This window comes from Mustela lutreola, chromosome 4, assembly GCF_030435805.1.
Source record: "Mustela lutreola isolate mMusLut2 chromosome 4, mMusLut2.pri, whole genome shotgun sequence".
Classification (NCBI taxonomy): domain Eukaryota; kingdom Metazoa; phylum Chordata; class Mammalia; order Carnivora; family Mustelidae; genus Mustela; species Mustela lutreola.
The window spans coordinates 33,283,753-33,309,155 of NC_081293.1; the positions used below are offsets into that span (position 1 = coordinate 33,283,753).

The 25,403-nt window shown below is 44.4% G+C and overlaps 1 protein-coding gene and 1 long non-coding RNA gene across 5 annotated transcripts in view; one reads left to right on the forward strand and one right to left on the reverse strand.

Annotated features, from left to right (window-relative positions):
• The window catches only part of LGI1 (leucine rich glioma inactivated 1), a 39,151-nt gene extending 37,665 nt beyond the window's left edge, over nucleotides 1-1,486 (reverse strand). For both annotated transcript variants that reach the window (XM_059169422.1, XM_059169421.1), the window contains exons 1-2: nucleotides 979-1,486; nucleotides 501-572 (exon numbers count right to left, since the gene is read on the reverse strand). In XM_059169422.1, the coding sequence (XP_059025405.1) occupies nucleotides 501-572; nucleotides 979-1,445 (539 nt within the window). In that variant the 5' untranslated portion in view covers nucleotides 1,446-1,486. The remainder of the gene's footprint in view (nucleotides 1-500; nucleotides 573-978) is intronic.
• A 45-nt stretch (nucleotides 1,487-1,531) lies between these two features.
• Nucleotides 1,532-25,403, forward strand: LOC131828635 (uncharacterized). Of its 3 annotated transcripts, none has more exons than XR_009352519.1 (3): nucleotides 1,532-1,866; nucleotides 2,791-3,038; nucleotides 25,111-25,403. It is a non-coding gene; the product is annotated as an uncharacterized LOC131828635 (long non-coding RNA). The 3 variants fall into 3 exon arrangements; XR_009352520.1 differs by lacking the exon at nucleotides 25,111-25,403 and adding an exon at nucleotides 13,490-15,131; XR_009352521.1 differs by lacking the exon at nucleotides 25,111-25,403 and adding an exon at nucleotides 5,158-8,987.

Below are 25,403 nucleotides of genomic sequence, written 5' to 3' on the forward strand. Positions count from 1 at the left end.
AAACAATCTCACAAGAGTTAATATATTAAGGAGTTACCTAGAAAGAACCCGGATTTGTTTTTCCCCACATGGTAAATCATACAGAATAGCAGCTCGCCCCAGATCCCCGGGAGACAACATCTTGAGCGCATATGTTATGCAGGGTTCTCTATCGACTAATTCAAAAACTCCAGGGCAAAATAAGCAAAGTTCCCAAGTCAAAAATGAAAGTAAAATAGTGGCATGGAATTGGGAGCATTGTTGCAAACATTCCAACAACTTCATAAATAGCCGTTAGAGTAGTCAGCATTACAGGTTAGCAAATTTACCATTGCAAAGAATCAACCTGCACTGCTCGTGTCCAGTCCCAAACAAACCCAGCTACCTCTGACTTTACTGATGTCTTTTTCTTCCCAGAAATGCAATCACATTTGACAAAATTAATATTGAGATCGTTTTACTAGAGGGCTTATCCAAATATATGCTATATTAAAAATAGTCATGATATAAATATTTCTCACAAGAGCTGCAGCGATGGTGTGAATAAAAAACTCCCTTCTGAGATTTCAGTAAAACCAGATCTCACAAAGGATCTGAAAGAAAACAAACAAAAAACAAACAAACAGACGTACACAAAGAGACACACACACACACACAGAACAAACCTTATGTTAATCCAGTTTAGCAAAACAGTCACTATTTTGACACTATTTTATGAAGTACCATACTGTTCCTTCCCAGATGGAGCAGGAGAGATGAAATCGGCTACAGGTTTCTCATAATAATGTTCAGGGGTGGGGGATATCTAAGCATGTTCCATAGCAGCTTAATCAAAATCAAAATTTCTAAATGCAGCAAAATGTTAGCACTGTCAAATGGCCAAGCACGCAAGAGGAAATTCTCTCTCCATGCCCTTCTACCGATACATACAAAGCCCCAAATACATCGGCTGGAATTTTTAAATCGTAAATTAGATATCAAAATGCTTACGGGCCTTACAATGAGATAACATCAGGAGGAACGGTGCGTGGAATGGATCTGGCATTCTCACATAAAGCATTATCTTTGGTACAAGTACACACGGCAGGGCATTTTGGCTTCGCTGGTTTCTTCCCCTCAGTCAGCAAAAGCGCAGATAAGAGACATAGGAAATAAGCAATTCTTTTCAGGGGGATGCAGGCAGTTCCCATCCTTTGGCTTCTCTCTGATTCCATGCAGTCGAAAAAATATCCCCAAACATGAACAGGGCTTCTGGAATTCAGCTGGTGATTGTCTTGCTCTGAGACCAGGTCACACAGGAGTCCACCCGTTTCCTCTGCCTCTGTATCTCTGCTTTTCAAAACGGGGACCTGCAGCTGATTCGTGAGCTGCTCTTCGCTCCAGCAACGCACTGCTCGGGGAAGAGACCTGTGAGGTGCTGTGCGATGGGAGGGACCCAACTGCTGGAGGAGAGAGCCGACTTGCATCACCACGAGAACACTGAGCACAGAACAGCCTTCGAAGGCAAAGTGAAGTGATGTAACAGAAAATAAACAGCGTTTTGCTTGCACTGAGAGGGCCTTTAATTGTTACCAAAAATAGGACGGCTTTATGTCTTATTAGTGGGTGGGTGGGCGGGTGGGCGGGAGCCGTCCTCTTGTATCAGATCTCGGCAGTCTCAGAAACCTCTGGGAATTTGCTGTGCGTGTAGCAGAAGAACGAGTGAGAAAAATTCGCTTTGGAGCCAGCCCTGGCTGGAAAAATGAAGTTAAATGAAACTCTCTCTCTCTCTCTCTCTCCGCAGCATTTGGCTAAAACCTTGGTCTTGCTTGCTGATTCCACCTGACTGATGCCATCGTTGAAAGACAAATAGGAACACATGGAGAATGTGACTTTCAGGGAATGAATGTGAGTAAACAGTTTTCTGACACTTATCAACTCTTATGAATTCTTGCTTTTCATAATCCGCCCCCCACCCCCCTGTGTAAGCCATCCCCTCCTGCCATGATGAGGGAGGAAATGAGGATGTAGACTGCCCCTGTGCATAATCCACCCTCCTTCTTTCTCACGCTCCCTTGGTCAGCCATAGGACCAGAAGCCCTGAGGGAACTCCCTGCCAGCAGGAGGCAGCCCACTTTGGCTTCTGAGAGCCCAGTAAAGGCCTGGTTTAGCCCAAGAGGCTCAGACAGGGCGGGGAAAGCACTGGATTAAGAGCCAGAGCCCTGGCTTTGAGGTCCCAGGTCTGCTACAAGCGAATTGGCCTTACCCCTGCATCTGTTCTCCTGTCTGTGAAATGGGGATGGTAGCATAGGTGTTCCATAAATATCATGAACATTACATCAACGTGGTAAGCTATCTCACTGTCATACCTGATGGGAAGGAGAACATATCTTTGGAATAGGAAATTTATTTAAAGAAAAAAAAAAAACCAGACCTTGACACTGGGGCAAGATGGTATAGTCCAAGAGGGTGGGAAGACCCTTGGCTTGGAGGACAAGGAGGAGAATAGACCCTTGATCCTCTTACCATGCTGAAGTCGGCCACTCTGGAGCTGGCCCAGCTGGCCAGGGGAGGTCAGTCTCTAGTCCTTTCTCCTGCTCAGTTTCTTAGACTGAAAACAGTAAAAGGACTGTTTGAGCAAATGCATGATTATGACCAAACTCGTCCTCCACGGGAACTTGACGCATTGGTGGTCTACCCCTTCCCTTCCGTCACATGCCCCATGCTCACTGCAGTCACTTGTTTAATTTCTCTGAGCTCTGGAGGTGGGGGTGGGGGGGGGCAGTGGCAGGCATGTTCACTCTTGTATTTGGTTACTGTCTGTTTACCCAGAAGATGGTAAGCTTCATAAGGGCAGAGACCCTGCAGTGACTCCAGTGCCTGGACAGCATTGTGCACGTGCTGGGCACACAGTTCACCTTCTAGAGCAACAACAGAGCGTAGAGGCTATTCATGACCAGGACATGCTCATCCAATGAAACTTCACATCCCGTCTCAGAGTTACAGTAGAGGCATTGGATCTCATCAAGGGGGCCAGAGGACAATTCCCTAAAGAAGTATTGATTGAGCTGAGTTCCCAGGTAAGGGGGAATGAAGGAGAGAGCTGGAGCTTTCCGGGTGGAGCAAATAGACCCAAGGGGCCGGCCTTGACCCTGAGGACAGCAGACACCTCTGCAGTGTTTTGGGCAAGGAGTGATATAATCTGGTTTTTGCTTCAAAAGGGCCAGTAGATTATGATCATTAGACCGATTTTTGAGGGCATATAAATGTGTTATATTTTTACAGAAAAGGAAAAAACCTCCATGCAAGAGAAGTAATGATTTTAGAGGAGATTCTAATAATGTTTCACTATCTAAGTCTCTTTGAAGGGAGGGAATATATGATAGTGTTTATAATAACTGTGACCCATGGGCAAGCCCCACTTGGAATGGTAAAAGTGTCACTTAAAAGTTGGCTGCAAGCCAGATTTCTATAAATTGGGTCTTGTTTCAAGTGCACACTGGAATCTTGTTCCATAAAATAGTTATGTGGTAAAAATTTCATAGAGGATTGTTTTTATTTTAACTACCCATCCCCTAACTTATCTGACTTGTAAATGATGCCTTTTGTAATTATAAAATAAAGACCACAAGAACCTTCAGGGACTTCAGAGTTCTCAGATCCAGTCCCCAAAATGTTACATGTGGGGAAACTGAGTTCCCAAGAGGTCATACAGATGGTGGGGAGCAGAGCAACCATTCTGTGTGAGGTGACATTCTCAGAGATGTGGTGAAATGGATCAGTGTGGTTAAACAGGGTAAGTCACTCCCTGTGTTTCACTTTCAAACATAGCAAGTTACCAAGATTGCTTGATCAACCCTTCGCTTTGCACTCTGTAGACGCAGTCAGAGAAAGGGTGAGCACTTTCATTTTTGACTGGACAAAGGCAGAAGGGCAAATGAATGAGGGAAAGAACTCATGCCCATAACTTCACTTGGCAGCTATATTTATCTGGTGGTTCAGTGTGTCAGTTCTAGTGGAAAAGCGACCATGGGGAGGGGAGGGGGGTCTCTAAGGGCAAATTACAATGGGCATTCTGAAAAGACAGTAACTTTTTCTTTCTCTTTGGCATTTAAAGCCCAGACTTGAATTCCTTATTCAATTAAAACACCCACTAACCCACTAAGATCAGGCAAAATTGTAACCGTGTAATGTGGAATGCTGATGGCCTTTTAAGGGAAGAGAAACTGCCTGGTTCCCAAATTGGAACTGAGGAGGGGGCTAGGAAGAGCAGTTTGCCATAATGAAGTCTTGAGGGGCCTGGAGAGGGGACTCTTGTTGCTGATGAGACTTCCTTTCCCTACAACTTCCTCCTTCTCCAGGAAGCCCTGGTACGGCACAGAGAGGATGTGGGAATCAGGAGGGTGGAAGCTAGGGGTTTCCACCAAGTCGAACACCTTTAGATACGGTTTGATAGCCCACCTGTGGATTATGATGGGGACCCTTGGGACAGTAGGCTAGAAGGGGTGAAAACAAAGCTGGAAGGATGCCCAAGGGGGCTGGGAGGCTTGGCTGAGGAAGGCTAGATATACAGGCCCAGCCGTAGAGGAGAAGATGAGTGGATCTCAGGATGGCTCTGCGTGTTGCCAGCTGTGTGACCACAGGCTACAGTGTAAACTTTCTAAGCCATAGATTTCTCTTCTGCATATTGAGGATATTAGTAATCATATCACATGGAATTGCTGACAGAATTAAATAGATCTAAAGTGTTTAGCGTGGGGTCTGATACATGGGGATGACTTGTTACCATCATTGTCATCATTGCGGCAACAGGACTTGAACTCTGAGCATGTGACTCCCAAGACCTGGGAAGCCAAAGCTCTCAAATAAAAATGGGTTTATATTAAATCTGTATTCACTCCAGGAAGCAGGGTCTTGTGGGGGGAGGCAGGGGGTAAGAGAATGTGGCCTTGCCAAGAGTCTATTTGCATAAAGCAACCAAGGATCCTCCTGGGAAAAGAACTCACCAGTCTGGGTGAGAGTAAGAGCATCCAAGCCTAGTCCAAGGGCAAGGTCCTGAGCTGGAGAAAAAGAAGGTTGTTTTGGTGATGAACGCAGGGCAGAGATTGTTGTCAGCCTGCTGCCCTTGAACATGTGTAAGTTAGAAGGGGTAAGAAGAATCTACTTTCGGGTCCCTGGAACAAAGGATCTTCTTTCTAGGTTAGCGGCCATTATGGCCTTGCACGTGGGTGCTATGAGGAACTGTGCCCAGCACTGTGGTACCAGAACTGCCATGGAGATACAACAGCGTCCCTGTCCAAGCCCGTGATTCATACATCACCAAAGGCCCTGGGTTTTCCAGCAGGAGCAGCTCGATATTAGTGGCCCAGCCACAGTGACAGCCACACAGAGGAGTTGACAATGATCCCAGCAGAGAGCCAGAGCACAAGAGAAGGGAGGTGAGGTCCTGGTGTGTGTTAGGGAGCACATGTGCGAAGTTCTCCAGGAATCCTCAGATCAGGACCGGGGCTTTGTGGAGGGGCTGGAGTTTCTGGGAGAGCCGATGAAAGCAGAGGGAGAGAGGAACAGCCTGTGCTGGTTCTGATCCCAGCTCTCCCCTCAGGCTGGCTGTGGCCTAGGAAACACGCATTATGCAAGTAAACAAATCATTATTATGAGCCTCAAAAGCTCCAGCTTAGCTCTGCCTCCCTTTTACAAACACTGACACATGCAAATGGGTGTCAGTTCTTGTGTGTGTGTGTGTGTGTGCGCGCGCGTGTGCTCGCGTGCGTGTGTACACATGGTTGTGATGTAAAATGTTGCTTACAATCAGTCTAGGACCAAAAAAAGAGAAAGAAAAAGAAAACGCTTTATCAGAGGATGAGAAAGATCTTCACCCACCCCAGGAGTCTGTGAAATTGCTGAAAAATGTTGATCTCAATTCCAAAAGAATTCACTTTCTGATTGAGGGCAGTAAGTAGACTGATCAGAATATCATTTCTTTATAGCTGTGTGACCTTGAGCAAGTTGCTTGGCTTCTCTGTGCCTCATTTTCTACATTGATAAAGTAGTAGTAATGCCATCTTTACATTGTTGGTATTAGAATTCGTGATAATGCTCGTGGAAGGCATGTCACAAAGAAGGCATTCGGCTACTGATAGTTCTGCCAGAAATTAGATGGGAAGTGGGCAAGGGCAGTGAGCAGAGGACCAGATTTTAAAGATTACTTAGAAGGAGTGTGTCACCGAGGACTCTTTGGTAGAAAGTGTCAGACATTGATTTTGCCAGTCTTAGCATAAAAGGCCCTCATTGCCATGGTGATAGAGTGACTCGCAGAATCCGAGGATGGTCTGTCTAAGCAGATTTCAGAAAGGAGAAACTTGTGGGAGCTTGAGGATCTAGGCGGCAGGAGACAAGAGACAAGTTCCTCAGGTGAATCCACTCCAACCAGTTCTTGTCCCCATGTTCCTCCCCAGAGGAGAGAGCTGGGTGGGCTGAGCTGGAGTCTGGTACCCACCCATCTGCTACGGGAACAGACACCTGGGCAGCAATCCCACCAAGTGAGGATGCAGTGGGAGAGGTGTAGCACCCCAAAGGAAACTTTGGTCTTACTACCAAGAGCAGAGAGGAGGGCTAGATAGGTAAAACCAAGGGACACTCACTAGGGGACGGTATGTGTGCTAGCATCTGTTAGCCAATATTGTATCCCTTGGCCCCAACCTATCACCCCAACCAAACAACCATATAATTTTTAAGAGAATGACCAGAGGACAATTTAGACAAACAGATATGGGTAATTTCTCAAAAGACAGCTAAACCCTTGTGTCCTGACTATAGAATTGGGGACTTTTTGACTCCTATGGTCCAACTTTGGCCAAGAGAGGAGTTAGAAGACAATAGGAATAAAGTTGACACTTAAAGAATGCATATTTTGTGCCATCTGCTGTTCTAAGCCCTTTATGTAATTAATTCATTTACTCCTCGTAACAATCTAATGGGCTAGATATTTATTATTATTGTTGTTGCTGTTATTATTTCCTCTCCACTTACAGAAAAGAAAACTTAGGGCCAGGAGATGAAGTAGTGTGCCCAGGGTACTTAGCTCATGAGGAGTGGCACTGGGATCTAACCCAGGCATCTGAGTCTGATGTCCATGGTGTTAGCCACTACAGGGCACTGTCTCCCCAAAGGGTCAGTGGGATGCAGGATTCTGGGTGCTGTTTTGGAGGTCCAAAGTGCCTCAGGGGGAAAGTGTGGCTCTTGTACTACAATTCCCAGCATGCAACTGGGCTATCATCTTAACCCCTTCCTCACCAAAAGTTCCTGGTGATCTTGAGTAAAAAAATTTTTAAGGGCAAATGTGGCAAAATCTGGTTTCCTTAAAGGATGACTATGCAATTGAGGCATGAATGCAGCTACAAGTGGAAGTAGAAGAGGAGAAGGTAAAATTCTAGTTTAAAATATCCTCTACGTTTTTTTTTTTTTAGTGTTACTGGAATTACTGTGGGAAAGACGGTTTTTATTTTTATTTTTTTAAAGATTTTATTTATTTATTTGATAGACAAGAGTACACAAGTAGGCAGAGAGTGAGAGGAGGAAGCAGGCTCCCCGCTGAGCAGAGAGGCAAAGGCAGAGGCTTTAACCCACTGAGCTATCCAGGCGTTCCAGGAAAGGTGGTTTTTAAACTGACAAATGTTTACTGTGATAATATCACTAAGGGCGTTATAAAGCACCCATTCTCAAACTTTGTTGCACTTTGTAATCACTTGGAGAATTTCTAAAATACTTAATGCTGGGGTCACATCCCTAGAGGTTCTGATTTAATTGGCCTGGAGTATGACCTGGACATCGAGACTTTTAATTCTAAATTGTAGCAAATTTCTAAAGTGCAGCAAAATTTGAGAACCCTTGTTTTGAAGAAGAGAAATATTCAGGTGGGGTCATAAAGGTAAAGCAAAGTGTGACTCGCTCAGGGACCTTGTCAGGAAAATGACAGGGAGACAGAATAGACTATCAGGCAATGATTTTCAATCCTGGCTGCACGTTAAGATCACCAGGGAACTGTTTTTAAAAATTGCCTTATCCCGGACCAACTGAAGTAATATCTCTGAGGATGTATTCTGGTGAGAGAACTGAACCCCAGAACAGTGATTCTCGAAGTGTTCCCAGACCAGAACTTGGTAGAGCTAGAGATTCTTGGGCCCCATCCCTGACAAATGGAAACAGAAATTCTGGGGGAGCACCCAGCATTTTAAATTTTCACAAAGCTTCGCAGTGGTTCTGATGCTCTGTCAAGTTTTGATAACCACTGCCCTGGAATGGAGGCTCCATGGAGAAAAGAACTTGGTCTGACGTTTTCACCAATGATCCTAGGGAAGTGGTAGGTACAGAGAATGTGCTTTCCATAGTCTGTTCCATTAAGGGCCCTCAACGAACCAGGCCTCCCATTACTCATGTCCTTGTGCCCTCTCCCCTGGGAGCAGGACTGGCCCTCTTTAACCAACAAGATGAGCACAAGTGATATACTGCCAGTTCATGACCAGAGTCTTAAGAACTAGCAGCTTCTGCTTTCGTATTTTTAGAAGGCTTGATGTGCTTTATCAGTAGTCAGGCTGTTTGTGAGGAGGCCACATAAGAGTTAGAAATCCTGAGTCTCCATAGAGAGACACAGCCACCCCAGCACCCAGGCTGAGTTCAGCTCCAGCCAGGTTTAGCAGATGAATGCAGCTGCAAGAGAGACCAGTGGCAAGACCAACAGCAGGAACTCCCAGCTGAGCCCACACCAGATCAAAGAGCCATGAGCAAATAAAATTATTTTAAGCCAGGATGTGTTGGTTGGTTGGTTAATGTAGCAACAGGAAACATGAAACAATGCTCAATACATACCTGTTGAATTAATGGTGAAAGTGCTTTGGGGACACGGAGCCAGAACAGTCTCTCTCCTTTGTCAAAGGAGGAAAAAGAGGAGTTAAATAGAAAGCAGAGACATACTCGCCAGTTGACAAAAAGAATGGCTGAGGAGGGGACTTTGACCAGATGCCATTAATACCTTACTCTCAGCCCAGCAAAAGGCCCACAGTGGTTTGTCTCCCTCCCAATCCCATCTTGTTTCATTTATTCTTCTTCAAACCATAAGTGACTCTTAATCTCACAAAACAAACTGAGGGTTGCCGAGGGGAGGGGGTTTGGGAGAAGGGGTTGGGATTATGGACATTGGGGAGGGCATGTGATTTGGTGAGTGCTGTGAAGTGTGTAAACCTGGTGATTCACAGACCTGTACCCCTGGGGATAAAAATATATGTTTATAAAAAATAAAAAAATTATAAAAAAAAAAAAAAAAAAAAAAAAGGCCCACAGTGCCCAGCCAAGAGCAGAAGTGTCAGATAACTAACTCTTGCTACCACACACTGACTACTGATTATATGCCAGGCATATGAATAAAACGTTTTTTCCAATATTAATTCTCAGCAACAAATATTACATATTTAAAATATATAATTAACTATGGGACGCCTGGGTGGCTCAGTTGGTTGGGCAGCTGCCTTCAGTTCAGGTCATGATCCTAGCGTCCTGGGATGGAGTCCCACATCGGGCTCCTTGCTTGGAGGGGAGCCTGCTTCTCCCTCTGCCTCCGTCTGCCAGTGTTCACTTTCTCTCTCTCTCTGACAAATAAATAAATAAAATCTTAAAAAAATAATAAAATATATAATTAACTCATATAATATTCTATATAATTGTATTATATATATTTGAGTTATATATTAATTCTTCTCAACAGATTTGCATAAGTACTATTATTACCCCATCTTACAGATAAGGAAACCATGTGACACTGGTGTGTCAGAACCAAGAACAAGAGAGAGAGGGTCAGTGGGCTCGTAAGGTGCTTGGAACTATTTACCTGCCCTTTTGATTGCTCTTCATTCATTGGTTCAACGTGTACTTCTTCATACTCTGTTATGCATGAGGCATTGGGGAACGCAAGGACACCTAAGTTTCTGTCTTCAGCCAATGGAATGAATACGGAGATTATAAGATGGTAGATAGCTCACTCTTCCTTTTTAGTTCTCACTTTGCTTCTTGGGGATGCAGCAGTAGAATTGTGGATACAGATAGATCTGAGTTCAAATTCTGACATTGCCTCCTACAGGCTGTGGGATCATGGTCAGTCACTTAGCCTTTGTCTCAATATCTTTGTGTGAAATCAGATTAATGTTGACTTCACAGGCTTTTGCCAACGGCTGGATGAAATCACGTCAATGGAAACACTTTATCAACTCTAGTCTTTTACAAGTATGAGGGGTTCTTTTGCTGTTCTAGTCATGTTTACTAAATTGAAATCAACCCTTCATCCCCAACAAGCTCCTTTTTTAAAAAAATTTTTTTAAAGATTTCATTTATTTATTTGAGAGAGAGACAGAAAGAGTACATGCTGGGGGAGAGACAGAGGGAGATGGAGAAGCAGATTCCCTGCTGAACGGGGAGCTTGCTCTCAGGACCTGAGATCATGACTTGAGCCAAAGTCAGAAGCTTAAACGCTGAACTGACTGAGCCAGGCAGGCACCCCTTCCCCAGCTGACTCTTATCTCTGATTCTTTCCCCTTTTCATTCCCTTTAAGAGGATACAAGTAAAGGCAGCCAAGATTCGTTTTAATCTGGTGTGGTACAACAGGCAGACATGGAAATGACTGTCATGAAGGAAGAAGTTGCTGTACCCAGCCCTGGAGTATGAAACAGGAGGCAGGGCACACCGTGCAGGAAGTCCACATGAGGAAGCCCTAGGTACTGTCAAGAGGCAGAAGTTATCAAGGGAAAATGTAGACAAGAACCTTTATTGTGCTAGTTTGAATAATCACGGTGGGCTTTGGGACGTGGATGCTGTCCCCCATTATCGGGTACCTGCTTCTGGGATGATTAGGGCAGGTGGACATTGGCTCAGAGTAGGAGAGCCCAGTAGAGGCGATGGTTGGGGAGATGGACGCTGCCTTGGTTGGTTCACATATGACAGATATTCTCACAGATGAGTCATTTACTATTTCTAGGAACTGGTTAACTCTGGCCGGGATAGTCCCTCCAGTATCAGGAAGACCACAGATGTCAAACCATCAGAGTAGAGAAAATAAGAAGATGTGTTTAATACACTCATCCAAACACTCCTCATCCTTCCAAACAACTGGCTGGGCTCTAAAACAACTAAGACCAGTGTGGAAGCCTGGGGAACCACCCCACTAAGAGTGGGTTAGGGTTAGGGTTAGGGTTAGTGGTCTGTAAGGAAGGGAGCAGGAGGGGCAGTGAATCCAGTGGGATTTTGGCTCTCACACTCTTTACCAAGATTCCAAGCCCATCACAGAGTGAAACCCAGGTGAATGGGATGAAACGCAGCAAGTTGTACTTCTTTAAAAAGCCTCCTTGAAGACAGGATCTGCAATTAATGAATCTTTCTAGTCCCTGGATTGAAGAAGGTGATGATGGTGCTGCTGTTGCTGACAGATAACACTTAGCAGGTGCTTACAGTGTGCCAGGCGCTGGTGTGGGGGCTTGGGAGCCATTACCCCATTTAATCGTAACACAGTTTGGCTACTGTTGACTCCTGATTTATAAATGAGGAAAATGAGGCATAGAGGCCAGGCAGCTTGTCCAAGATAAGAGGTCCACCTGGCTTGAAACAGAGACATCCACACTCTTCCTCACTCCACAGCACTGTCTCCTTGCTGCAGAGTGGTTTCCTGGAACAAAGGTGACCCCACCTTACTCATACAAGGATGGGCAGGAACTACGGGTATGGAACCTCTGGGAGTGATGGGTATTGGGCCCTTGTGCTGGTCTGGCCATGTACCCAGAGCTGATCCCATGGAGAGGTGGTGGCACTGAGATGTGTTAGAAAGAGAAGGGGCCAAGATCTGGTTCTATCTGGGATGAGCTGTAGGACCTCATGTATAGCTCTTGACATCGAGGCTTTGCTTTTCAAAGGAAGTGCCAGGGCTGGGTGGGATCTAAGGATCCTGTACATGTGAATGGCCTCTGCCAGAAGTCCTGCTGGAGAGGTTATTGGAAAGGCAGGGAGAGTGTTGAGCAGGTTCTTGAATGTACAACAACAAGTTACTAGTAGCTCTAGGTGCCCTGAGTTGTGCTAACATTTGCCTGGTTGCCTCCTGCTTCACCGTGGCTATAGCCGCCGGACTGGAGATGCCAACATCCTGAAACTCTTGGAACCTCTACACACAATGAGGAATTGTCCTGCCCCAAAGCTCTTAGCATTCCCGCTGAGAAGGAATAAAAGAAGTTCTCATAGTGGGAACATAAAAAACTTCCTTGTGTATTTTTCTGAACATTAATCAATAATCCATTAACCCAAGGAAGCTGAATGCTCTACACACAGAATCCAAAACAAACTGACAGATATCCCCTGGCAAGAAATGTGGAAGGGCTGTGTGGCCGTGGACAGGCACTTTGTTTCCTCAGGTCTCAGTTTCTTCATCTTTCTTACACTAACATTCTAGAACTTCCAAACTTTTCTCCTCAAGCAGGAGAAATACTTTATCAAAACAGAAGCTTGAAAAGACTTTGTTTTCTTCATTTTGTGTATAGTACATGCACGTACCACTGTTAAACAAAATGCCCATGGCAGTGTTTATTTTATTTTTTTTAAAAGCTTTTATTTATTTATTTGAGAGAGAGAGAATGAAAGCAAGAGACAGAGCATGAGTGGAGGGGGAGGGGAAGAAAAAGGAAGAGAGGGAGGGGGAGAAGCAGACTCCCCATTAAGCAGGAAGCCTGATGTGCGGCTCAATCCTAGGATCCCAAGATCATGACCTGAATCAAAAGCAGACACTTAACTGACTCAGCCACCCAGGCACCCTGCACATGGTGAAGAATAAATCAAAATACAAAAGCATACTTCACCGAGTATATTGACTGTAGTTAACAATACCATACTGCATATTTGAAAGTTGCTGGGAGAGTATATCTTAAAAGTTTTCATCCCAAGGGAAAAAAAAACTCTTTTGTGGCTTTATATGGTGACAGGTGTAGATTACGTAGATTAATTGTGGTGATCATTTTGCAAATCTTTGTATAAATGTCATTATGTTGTATGCTGGAAATGAATGTACTATTCTAGGTCAATTGTACCTGAATTTTAAAAAAGTGTACAGAAGCAAATGATCCAAGAATATTTTTAATAAACTCGATTTTAGCTATTTAACATTTTCTCTAGAAATGTATTTGAATATTTCAGAGCCGAACACCAAAAATGCACGGAAGATCTCGGTAGGCTGCCCTTCTTACCTGCTAGACTTGAATAGCAAAAAAAAAGGTTGTTAGTGAATAAAGCAAGCATAATTCTCAGTCATGAAGAAGATGAATGAAATTGAGCCAGAAATATGATTTGGGGTGGTACTAAGGGAAAGCAATGCCTCTGAGAGGCGTTGCCATAGGGAGGACTTGTTTATTAGAATATAAATCTGAAAATATGATTATTCTCCTTTCTTCTACTACTTTATGCCCGAATCACTCCCACGGTAGTTATTAACAGTCATTTTTTTCCTTAAAGGAGACACTTCTTCACCATTTCAAGGAGACCATTAAGTGCTTTTTTGTTTAGTTATTTTGGTTTAAGATTCTGAAATTGAAGGCGAAACCTGCAACTAGACTGTTCGTGCTTTGGAAATGTGAACATCATGATGCTGGATTTCAAGCTTGTTGCTTTTGCCTTATCCCTTTAGAAAGGCCCTGTTTTGTTTTGTTTGGCTTTGTACTCTTGTTCTGGAAGAACTGAGAGCTTTCCATTGCTGCCCGTGACTTGTGGCCTGTACTACACCCATTAAGTTGCCGTAGGAATGATGATCCCAGAAGCTTGGAATTTAACCCCAGAACATGGCAAGGGAATGACGGAACTGGTTATGACCGTAGGATTAGTGCCCTGCTGATCTGGAGTAGGGAGAAACATTGGCAGCAGGGGAGCCTCAGGCTTCTGCACCAGCCCCTCTCCTGGCCACACACTTAGCACTGCCTGGACCGCTCCCAGTGGTGGAGCCAGGGAGACGGAAGAACCAGAACTTACTGGACCAGTTGATCATCTTACCTGCTCTGCGTGCCAGGCATTATCATCCTCACTCTGCAGATGAGAAAACACAAGTTCCCAGAAGTTCAGTGACTTGCCCAAGGCCATTTAGTTTGGCTTCAAACTGACTTCTGTCATCTTCTTCCAAGATGTTTATAATAGGATTCTCTAGTTTTGATGTATATGAAATTATGGGCAGTTCTAGAGCCCTTCCTTGTCCACGTGAGGTGAGTACTGTGTAAGATGTCCGTAGAGTGTATGGCATTTGGGGCATGGAAATGAGTGAGGTTGATCCAGCCCTGGCTCTGGAGGTTCTCAGGGGAAGCCTAGGGGAACTCTTGGGTCATCCCAATCTAGTAGGATGCAGTCTAGTGTCGTGGTTATGGCTCAACTCCTGGTGTTGACATTTACTGGCTGCATGACCTTGGGAAAATGTTTAAACTTCCTTATCCTCAGTTTTCTCACCTATAAATTGGAGATACTGGTACTCATCTCACAGGATCTTTATGAAGAGGAATAGAGATAACTATGTGCAAGCTTAACACACAGCAAGTTCTTATCATTCGGATCTGTCTCTCAGTCTCCGAGGTACCCCTACTAGAGCATCCCTCCTGAAGCTGTCAGAATGAGTGAGGGAAGGGGGCACCTGGGTGGCTCAGTGGGTTAAGCATCTGCCTTTGGCTCAGGTCATGATCCCAGGGTCCTGGGATGGAGCCACGCATTGGGCTCCCTGCTCAATGGAGAACCTGCTTCCCCCTCTCCCTCTGCCTGCCACTCTGCCTACTTGTGCTCTCTGTCTGTCAAATCAATCAATCAATCTTTAAAAAAAAAAAAAAAAAAGAATGAGTGAGGAGAGAAATCAGGCCTGGCCATGGGGGAGAACAGGCTGGAGTGGCTGCCTTCCCGACCCAGGCTCTACTCTCAACCCCAGGCCTCTATGATGGGTTTCCTCTGGTTAGTTTGAGGGTAAATCAGAGGATCCTGAAGAAACACGGTCCAGTGGTGGCCTTCCTTCCTATCCCCACTCTAGAGAGCAGCCAGATTTCAGAGGGGCTCTCAAATGAGGTCATCAACTCTCTGAGATGGTTGTTCAGGTTTTTCTAGGAAAACCCCACTTTCCCCTTTTGTCACTTTTCTGGACCTACGTTGAAGTGATTTGTGATGGACATGGACCCTCCTTTTTTTTTTTTTTTTAAGATTTTATTTATTTATTTGACAGAGAGAGATCACAAGTAGGCAGAGAGAGAGAGGAAGAAGCAGGCTCCCTGCTGAGCAGAGAGCCCAATGTGGGGCTTGATCCTAGGACCCTGGGATCATGACCTGAGTCAAAGGTAGAGGCTTTTACCCACTGAGCCACCCAAGTGCCCCAGACATGGGCCCTCCTGAAAGGGACTGTTCATCATCTGATATTTGACTATAATCATGCCACTCAGATTAGAACTAAGTAAATGCTGGATTTTTTTTTTTTTTAAACTGTGAACAATTGAATCTTATTCTTACTCAGCATAATTATCTAAGTTCATTCATTCAACAAATGTGTGCTAAGTGTGATTTCTAGGTGAGGCACAGCCCAGCACTGGACATTCAGTACAGGGCAAGACCCACAGAGTTCTGCCTTCGGGCATCACATAGTCTAGAGGAAGGGTCAAGAATTAAATAAGAGGAAGCACTTGGGGACCAAAGGCAGTGTCAGGGGAGAGTCAGGTCGGTGGAGCAGTGATAATAGCACAGAGACTCGACTAAGGTGTCAGGAACGTTTATACTAAACCCAAAGGGCTCCGTTTCTGTTTTGGTCCATCCTGACAGCCTCCCCAAGGTCCCCAGATTCCTTGTGGATGTTAGGTGGCTCTCTACTGAAAGGGTCCCACTGTAGCACATGTGTCCCTCTGCTCCCAAAGATCTGGGAAAACTCCTCTATCCTTGGCCTCTGAATCCTCCCCACAATGGCCAAGGCTTCTGAGGGATGGTTTCTAGGGTAAACCAGGGAACACAGACCATAATGTGAAACAAGAGAAAAATATGAGAGGAAAAGGTTTTCATGCCTCTGTTAGGAAAGTTCTCTTCTAATCTCTTAGATTTTCTACCTGAGCCCTGAAAAATAAACTGACAAAAGGCAGATTAATAATAGTTTTTTTAAGAAACAGAATTTAATTATATACTTATGCACAGGACTTCACAAACAAGCATGACTTAAGGAGGTGTTAGAATTTGGGGTTCAGGTATCACCTTAACAAACGGTGACACTGTCTGGAAAAGAGGTTAGACAAAGGAAAATGGGTTTGGGGCTTCTGGAATGTGGATAAGTTATAAGAGGAAACAGATGGTAAATAAGAGTTGTTTAGGGGCACCTGGGTGGCTCAGTCAGTTAGGTGTCTGCCTTTGGCTCAGGTCATGACCCTGGGGTGCTGGAATCAAGCCCCTATATAGCTCAGCAGGGAGCCTACTTCTCCCTCTCCCTTCCTGAGCATGCTCTCTCTGTCTGTCTGTCTCTCTCTCTCTCTCTGTCTCTCTCTCTTTGGCTTTCTATTCAAATAGATAAAATCTTTTTTTTTTTTTTTAATAAAAAAGGTCTAATAAGGTTTGTTATATAGATAAGAGTCCTCTCAGGTGGTAAGAATTGTCCCAGAACATTTCTTTCTCTGGTACTGGGGAGGTAGGCACATTCACAAGTGAAAATTTATATTACACTTACAAAGGGAAATGTGTGCCCTGCATTTAGACAGGAAGGGAAAGGGCAAAGAGATCATTCCTTTCAGCTCAAAACAAACCTTATTCCAAAGTGGTATATATTGGGGTAACATACTCTGATCTCTTTCACTGGTCCTGTGTGGGTATTGAGCACTGTGCTGAAAACTTTTCACATATCTTTCATTCCATCGTTTTATTCCTCATTATAACTCTGTGAGGCTGGTGTTCTTAGGCCCATTTTTCAGGTCAGGGAACTGAAACAGCGTTGCTCCTAAAAAGGGGTATTTAAAAAGAAGTAAGAACTGGGACCCTTGGTAGGAATAGTAAGTCCTCCTCACCTGGGAATATGGATCCCAGGAAGAGCTCCATCAGCAGGAACTGAGTAGAGCAGAGAGGGAAGGTGTGAAGACAGGAGGAAGGGGAGGAGGGAAGCCCCTCAGCTAGTCTCTCCCAACTTATCAGGACCCTTCCAGGCTCTCCTCCCACAAACCCCAGTCCCAGTCCAGCTGGCTGCACCCTCCTCTCTTGTACCTGCCTGCTCCCAGGAATTTGGGGGGCGTGGTGGCTGGTTTCCACCACTCTCCCTGGTCCCTAAAATCCTGATCCTCAGGTACTTGACAAAATACAAGGAATACTTCACAGTATTAGCATTAAACATCGATGTCCAAAAAAAACAATAATCTATTAGCAGCAGCAGAATTCGATTCCCTCTACAGGCGGAGTAAACCTGAAGCAAAATGTAAAGTTGGTTTTCATCCTTTTTTGTATTTCTTTTCTCCTTCCCACCTGGCCACACACCAACAGGGCCCTTCAACCTGGGTTTGCTATTCTATCTCCCTGTCTTAGCTACTAGGAAATTATCTGATAGGATACGATGTATGAATGACACGAAGTGGTTCCTCTAAGGCCATTTGTATCAAAATAGGGCACAGCTGCTTTAAGCTAGTGGATTTTGGACTGCATTTTTTGGACTGTGCATCGAATTCCCTAAACTTTCCCTCTCCCTGCCTCTCCACCCCATAAATACACTTTGACCAGAACAACTCCACATGTTCACTACGATTCAGGGTCCCACTGAATTTCATTTGAGTGATCAGTTATTTAGGAGATGCCCTGAGCCCAAAGAAATGAAGGTTAAAAATGGCAGAGGCAATTGTGCTGTCAAGAACTCCGAAGCTACTAAACACATTAAGGGTCCCCATTCTGCTCTTTCCAGCTGTGCAGTCTTGTGCACATCACTTGATTTCATGGAGCCGTGGGGTCCACGCTTATACCCCAACTTTGTTGGACAGTTGGGAACAGTATGAGAAATCCTATAAAGGGACATGTATTTGTGAAAGATTGCTGTGAACCATTTTTCAGGCATTGCCAGCATGCGATGGAGGAAAAGTTTGGGGGCCATGGGGGGATCCCCTGAACTCCTCAAATCATGCTGATTAAGTGGCCACATAGTCACATGACTATTGATTTAACTCTTACTGTAGGAACACTGGCTTCCTCATTGACTTAAACTCCTTGCATTTGTCAAAATTCCTTTTGCTGCCCATCTGGTTCTCCAGTGTCTAATCAAAATTTGGAAGTTTTGTGAAAACTCAGCAAGAACACTTTTTATGGAATGTTTTCTCCAGGGGAGCAGATTGTGCTGCCCTCCGGGTTAGTCCTCAAACGAATTCAGCTCTCGGCCCTGTAGCCCTCATGCGGAAAGGCAAGGAAAGCAGAGCTGAGCTGTGGGGAACAGTGCCAATTGGACTGCCTCATGCTTCTGACTCATTAGCATGTCAACAGAAGCATCTCCTCTCTCCCCATATTTTTTGCAGGAAATGTTATTAGTGAAGCAAGGTCCAGGCAGAAGTATTGCACTGACATTGTGATCAGGCTTAAAGACAAAGCAGAGAGAGACATCCACATATGCCTCGGTCACTGGATCAAAGAGAAAAAAATAGCATTAGAAAAAAATGGGAAGGGAAAGTCTAGGTTCCCAAAGCGCAAATATCACATGATAATAGATAACTATTCCCTACTAAACCTTTGCTGTTCTTGACATTGTGCTTCTACAGAAATTAACTTGTTGAATCTGTGATTGCTGTAAAGTCAGGGTAGGCTAACGGCCATCACAAAAATTCCCCAAATCTCAGTGACTTAATAGAGTAGAGGCTGACTGCTTACTCATAGGCCACCCTCCTCAGGGCCTTGGAGTCCTTCACTGGACTCTGCCTCCCAGCAGCAGAAGAGGGGAGAGGGAGAGAGTGCAAGCGTGGAGGTTCTGGAGCAAGATTTTCTTCAGGTCTAGCCCTGGTTGTGGTGTGTATCACTTCAGCCCGCATTCCTTTGGTCTGAACTCAATCTCATTGTCCTTTACGGAGAAAAAGGAGACAAGATTTGGGGACTACACAGCATGTGCTATAACAACCATGGCATCCTTTCTCAAAGATTTTTTGAGATTCCCTTTTTTAATAGCCTCTGCTGTGTTGTGGCTGCAGGGACATCTACCATAGTCTAGATTTGGGGACAGGGAATTAAACCCTACACCATTATCTCCTTTTTGCACTGGACAGTAGTAACCCCACAATGTCACCTGTTGCTTCATTTCCCTGTTCTGTGTTCCAGGCACGTAGAACCCTAAATAACCCTGTAATCTACCCTGCTCTCCAGGCCTTCTTGCTCATTATTCTTTTAGCCCCGGGGTGTCTAGAATCACTGGAATGGGCCTAGACATTGGGATTTTTTTTTTTTTATGTATTTAAAAGAGAGACATGGAAAGAGAGAGAGAGAGAGAGAGAACAAGCTGGAGGAAGGGGAGAGGGAGAAGTAGATTCCCAGCTGAGCACAGAGCCCAACACCTGCACGATCCCAGGACCCTGGAATCAGGAAGTGAGCAGAAGGTAGACGCTTTACTGACTGAGCCACCCAGGCACCCTGGGAAATTTTTAAGCTCCTTAGGTAGATCTGTTTTATGGCCAGGAAAAAGAACCAATGAAAGGATTTGCTGAATGAATGTACTCTTTAACCAAACAAGATCGGTGAGATATTGAGGAGTCCACTCTCATGACCAAGATTATCTCTCTAATTATCATAGGCTGACATGGGTATCTTTTAAAGGGCTTTTAACACCTTTAATCTATTCCTCTCATAGAGCTAATAGTCCATGTTAGGTGACTGACTGGCCTGGGACATGTTACCCTAACGATTTGGAAGACTGGCTACTCCCAATGTGTTGTCACAGTTCTCTAGTCCTCCCTGAGTCCATCACTGCTCTATAGGACAATAAAGTGATGGCAGTGGGTTCTGGGTTTTGCCCCAAGTCTAAATGCAGTACACATAGCAATCTTTTAAGTTATCTCTGTACCAAAGGAATACCAAGGAGAAGGCCCAGGTTGCCCGTGGGCAGCTCCCTGCCACACAGCACCATCATGTACATAAGACTTGCAGATTTCAAAGCTCTCTACAAGATTGGCACAACTATGATGAGTCACTAGAGGAAAACGATGACAGTGCAAATGGAAAACACTATTGTGAGTGCTGAGCCAGGGACGATGTCTTCATCAAGCCATCAGTTGTGACAGTGGGGGACTTCCCACAAGGAAGACTGTGAGTTCGATGAGATGTGATGCCCAAAGGGGGGCATCCCCCTGCTCCAGATCCTAACTCGTCCACTTCTTACCCCTCCCTGTGCATGCCTATGGCCCTCCTCCCTGATCCCATTTCTATTTTATTCACCTTTTCCTTGCCATTGAGTTTTGAATGCTGTGCATTATGTTTGTTAGAAATCCAAGGAAAACAAAAAACTACTCTGTTGTTGGTGATACTTTCTGCTTTCCTAGGATACCTATCTGCTCTTCTCCTTCTCATCCTTGAAGGTTCTACTCAAATGTTACCTTCTTGAACTCAAGCTCAGTGTTTCTAGGCTCTCCAGGAGAGAGGACAGTCAAGACAAGGGTTCTCAGCATGGGGTGAGGCTGATGCTGGACTTGCTGGTCTGGCCACGCAGGCACCCTAGACATGCCTTAGGATAGGCTCTGTGTGTGTGTGAGTGTGTATAAACTGGTCAGTGATTAATGCTGGAAGCACTGATCTGTTTGGTGCAGAATCTTTTAGGATTGTCAATGGCTGTCTGTCTTGGTGTTATAGCAATACCTAAAAAAAACCTAGAGGCTCCTTCTACACAACTTTATTTCTTCTGCACCAGTGTAAATCTGTACTGACAGCCAATGACAGAGTCCTTAGGTGGATGGACCAGACTTTATGGCTTCTCCTTCTTGGAGGCCATATTAACTAATTAACAAAGAACAGGTTGCTCTCACTCTTACTAATGTGTCGGGCACACTAGTAAGAAGAGCAGATGGACCCTTGATCAAGAATGAAACCTCAAAATTGTTACGTTTTTCTTTTATTGATGTATAATTGATGTAAGACATTGTATTAGTTTCAGGGGCACCACATAATGACTCAATATGTGTACACACTGGGAAGCAAACACCACAGTAAGTCTAGCTCTGTCCATTACCTTGCAGAGTTAGGAATCTTTATTGTCTAAGTCCTAACACAAATGTGGCCTCATTCTGAACCAAAGGCAGAGGAAGCAAGACTACCAATTAAATTGTTGAAACAGAGACCTATAATCTGATACCTCATTTTCTTCCTCATATCTCTGATGTGCGGAACTCCTTCAATGAATGTGCCCTGAGGGCTCGTGACAGGTTGGGCATTCTTGCCAGTGCTGGATGGTGCTGGGTCCGTGGCAGGAAATGGGGTGGGGAGGTCCATGCCTTCAAGGAGCTGCTGGTCTGCAGCCAAAAGGTCTTGCTTCATTCTCAGAATTTCTCTTTTGCAGGTATCTGTGTTAGGCAGGTGGCTGTGTTAGGGGGACTTTAAAAGCAGTGTTAACATTTCCCCCTGGAGAACAGAGCAGTAATAATCAGTATAGGAAGAAAAGTTGCTACTCTGGTACTCACGAAATGAAGGATAAATGTCTTAGTTTCGTGTCTGTTTTCTCCACGTGAGAAGTAGTTCACTTACCTGATTCCATACCGTTGCGGGTAACTTTTCCATTCTTCTCTCTTGGAAACATAATTTAATGAGAAGCATCTATTGGTGGGCTGCAGGTATAAAGAATTCTAGGATAATGTATTTAATTTCCCCCTTGAAATCAAGTCACATTTATTAAGTGTTCTTTATATATAGGAGGCACGGAACAAGGTGCTTCACATACATTATCTCACTTAGTCTCCTGTAAGCCTTCCAATTGCCCCATGAGTGAGGCATCATTAGCCAGCTTTCACAGAGAAGATAAAAAAAAGAGGACAGAGGAAATGGTAGCTCAGGGCTCTGAAAAGTGCTAATTCACTTCCAGGGGATGAATGCGCTTACTGTCTACTTTCTATTCGATGGATTTCAGTAAGCATGTTTAATATTAATACCTGTCACGTATTTGCATAATCCTTTCAACTTTTCAAAGCGCCCTTATGTCTTCCAGATCTTGTTTGACGCTCATGCTAGTTCTGCACTGTTAACAGTCTAGAACTCCTCAATGGTGTTTCTTTTCTAGCCTGAATGTCTGCAGAGAAACATGTTTTTTAAGCCAATGGAAACCTTGCTTCCAGAAATCAAATCTACATCATATCTGCTGGGTCTCCCTGGAAGGGCGTAGTCGACTGCTTAGCACAAGCCGCAGACATTGACACTCCTAGTGGGGCTGATTGCTATGGTTACATCTGCCCCCAACATTTTCAAAAACTCCAGATTTTAGAAATTTAAGTGCCTTTACTACCCTGCCTTTGTCCAGATCTTCCTGCTACTCAGTTCACCCCAGTTAATGACAGCCAAAGAAAAAAGAAAGAAAAAGAAGGGAAAAGCACGTTTGTGGGCTTGTGCACTGAGGTGCATTTATTCTCAAAAAAACAAACAACCCCTCCCCCAAAACCAGAAGCCAGCCTAAATGAAGCAGGAAAGGGGTGATGAGAGATGAAACATAAAGCAGGTGCTTACTTAATTGCTGCAGCTGGTGTCAAGCGTTTGGCATAATTTTTCTCCTCGTTTTATTGGCACTGGTGTTCATTTAACTTTTAGCTGAAGCATCTGAAAGGAGTCTAGGAACCCACTCTGTTCTTGGTTTTACAGAAAAGCAAGCAAAACAGTTTTCTTAAAATAATAAGTAAATAAATAACAGTAATAAAAGTAAGTAAATAAAAATCCTAGGATTTATTTATTTATTTATTTTTATTTATTTTTGCTTCAAAACAACTCATTGATTATAGAAAGGGAAATTGGCTTGAAGGCCATTTTCCATCTTATTTGATTCTGCCTTAATTGCCATGGGTCAAATTTTTAATTTGTTACCAAAGACTTGATTCAACTTGTTCAGACTCATTTGTGTGATACGGATTTCAGAACTGTGGGTGTGAGCTCAAAGCTTTCCAAGGTGTTTTCTTTGGAAAAGCAACTTGTTAGATTCTTCACTTGATGTGGCAACATTCATTTTGCTGTTTGTCTTTTCTCCTTTACATGGTGAAGGGACAAGTCGCAAAAATGTTGGCTGCAAGTTACTTTATGCTCTGTCATTCCACAAATGTTTATAAGGTGTAAACACGGGGCCAAAACCTTTTGAAGAATAAACAACGTGCCAGAAACAATACAAAGAATCATGAGGTATGCAAAGATAAGGTCTTTTCCTTTCAGCAGATTGGGTCATGGAAAGAAAGGGAACCGAGGACCAGGAATAACATAACGTAGTTCCAAGGGAACTTACAGGAGTGTGCCAAAGAAAAGCACATGTAGACCGGTTACTTCTGATGGCAGATCTAGCTTAAAGGAAAAAATTCTTCTTTTTCCCCTTTCTTAAAGTAATTCGATTTAAAGAATGCTGTTCGATTACTTCATTTAAAGTGATATTTGAATTACTACACATTTACTATAATTTTTAAAAGATTTTATTTATTTGGCAGAGAGATAGAGCCATAGCGCACAAGTGGTGGTGGTTGTGGCGGGGAGTGGTATCAGAGGGAGAAGGAGAAGCAGGGTCCCTGTCGAGCAGGGAGCCCAGTGTGGCTCAATCCCAGGACCTTGGGATCATGACCTAGGCTGAAGGCAGATGCTTAACCACCTAAACCACCCAGGCCTTCCCCCCCAACACTTACCATAACTTTATTGCCTTCTATTGACTCTAATCTGTATATATATATGATATATATTTATATATCTTACATATTTTATAAGTATGTAATTATATCTTATAGAAATATGTTTATATTTTATATATTCTCTCTATATAATTAAGACTGAAAAATTTTTTTTTTAAATTTTGGAACTTTATCTCAGGTTGCATTTCATAGAGGGGGAAAGACAGGTTGTAGTACAGAGAGGCCTTTAAGAGACCTGGTCCTGGTCTTGTTTTCTCCTTCACCACTCGTGTTTAGGATCTGTGAGGCCTTAGCCCAGAACCTCGCCCTAACCTTAGCATGATGCCTCCCATTTTCTCAAAGGAGCCAAGGAAGCTGGAGGCATGAGGGAGGAGCGGAGATGCCGGAAGTGGGACAGGAAGTACAGGACTAGAGGGGAGACACCCCAGAGCTCTGCTCTGTCAGCCTTCTCTTTAAATACCACAGTATTTGTAGAAGGCCATGAGGTCAGGACCACTCACCATTTGTGGTGGGTATGATTCCTCTTAATTACCAGTGGGTATAGCCCTGGCTCTGGAAGATGGGGAGCATGGTCTAGCAAAAAAATATCGGAAAGATCTACAGGGTGGCTAAAGACTGTGCTGAGTTGTGTCCACAAAGCCTGGAAGACAAAAGAAATGAGTTCTAAAGGATGGATGGAAGGAAACTGGGGATGGTGTGGAGTGAGGGAGGAATGCCATGTCTCTCTGGGGTTCTTGACTAATGGCACAGCCAGCAATTCATCCAGGCCCTAGTTGACCCCATGCCTAGAGATTGCTGCTGGTCCCCCAGCAATCCCCTCCCTTCACACGTGACTGTCCTTCCTTGGACACTCCACTCACCATGTTGCTTCCCAGGCTGTGATTTCTCATGAATCCCTGTTACCTCTCACATCTCATCTCGACTTTTCAGCTCGGGGTTTGTTATTTTAGCCCAGGAGGCACAGTAATAAAATAGGAGATCTAGCTTCTGCCTTGGTCTTTGCAGCTTTCAAGCTGTGTGACTCTGGAGATGTTCTTCAACTTCCCTTGCCTTCATTTACCTGATCTATAGAATGACTGGGGACTCCAAATGTAAATGGTCTCCTAGAACTGTTTGTCCACCATGACCACCCTGGTCTTCCATTTGCCAGGGGTGCCCAGATTCTGATTTGCTGGCCCACACTCCCGATAGCATCTATACTCCCAAGCTGGTCTTGGGTCACAAGTTTGCGTTTTAAAAATGTCATCGCCCTAGCTTATCAAGACGATCTTCTGTTATTCTCTACAGCAATCTCTACTCCAGACACATGGGTAGCCTCAAGGACTCTGAACAAACTCAAATGATTCTATCCTAGCTGCTCTGGCTCTGGACCATAGCAACCGCCAGAAAGCAGCTTCTGGTGCCTCACCACCCCGTGGCTGTCAACTCCCGGATTAAAGCCTGTCTTACCCAGAAGTCCTCGCTGACTAACACTTCCTACCAACGGCCAGCTCTTGCTTCCACTGTGGCAAGTATAACAGCTATGTTCTTGGCTCCAGTGGCCTTTGGCAATCTATTTTAAAATTCCAATCATCCTTCCA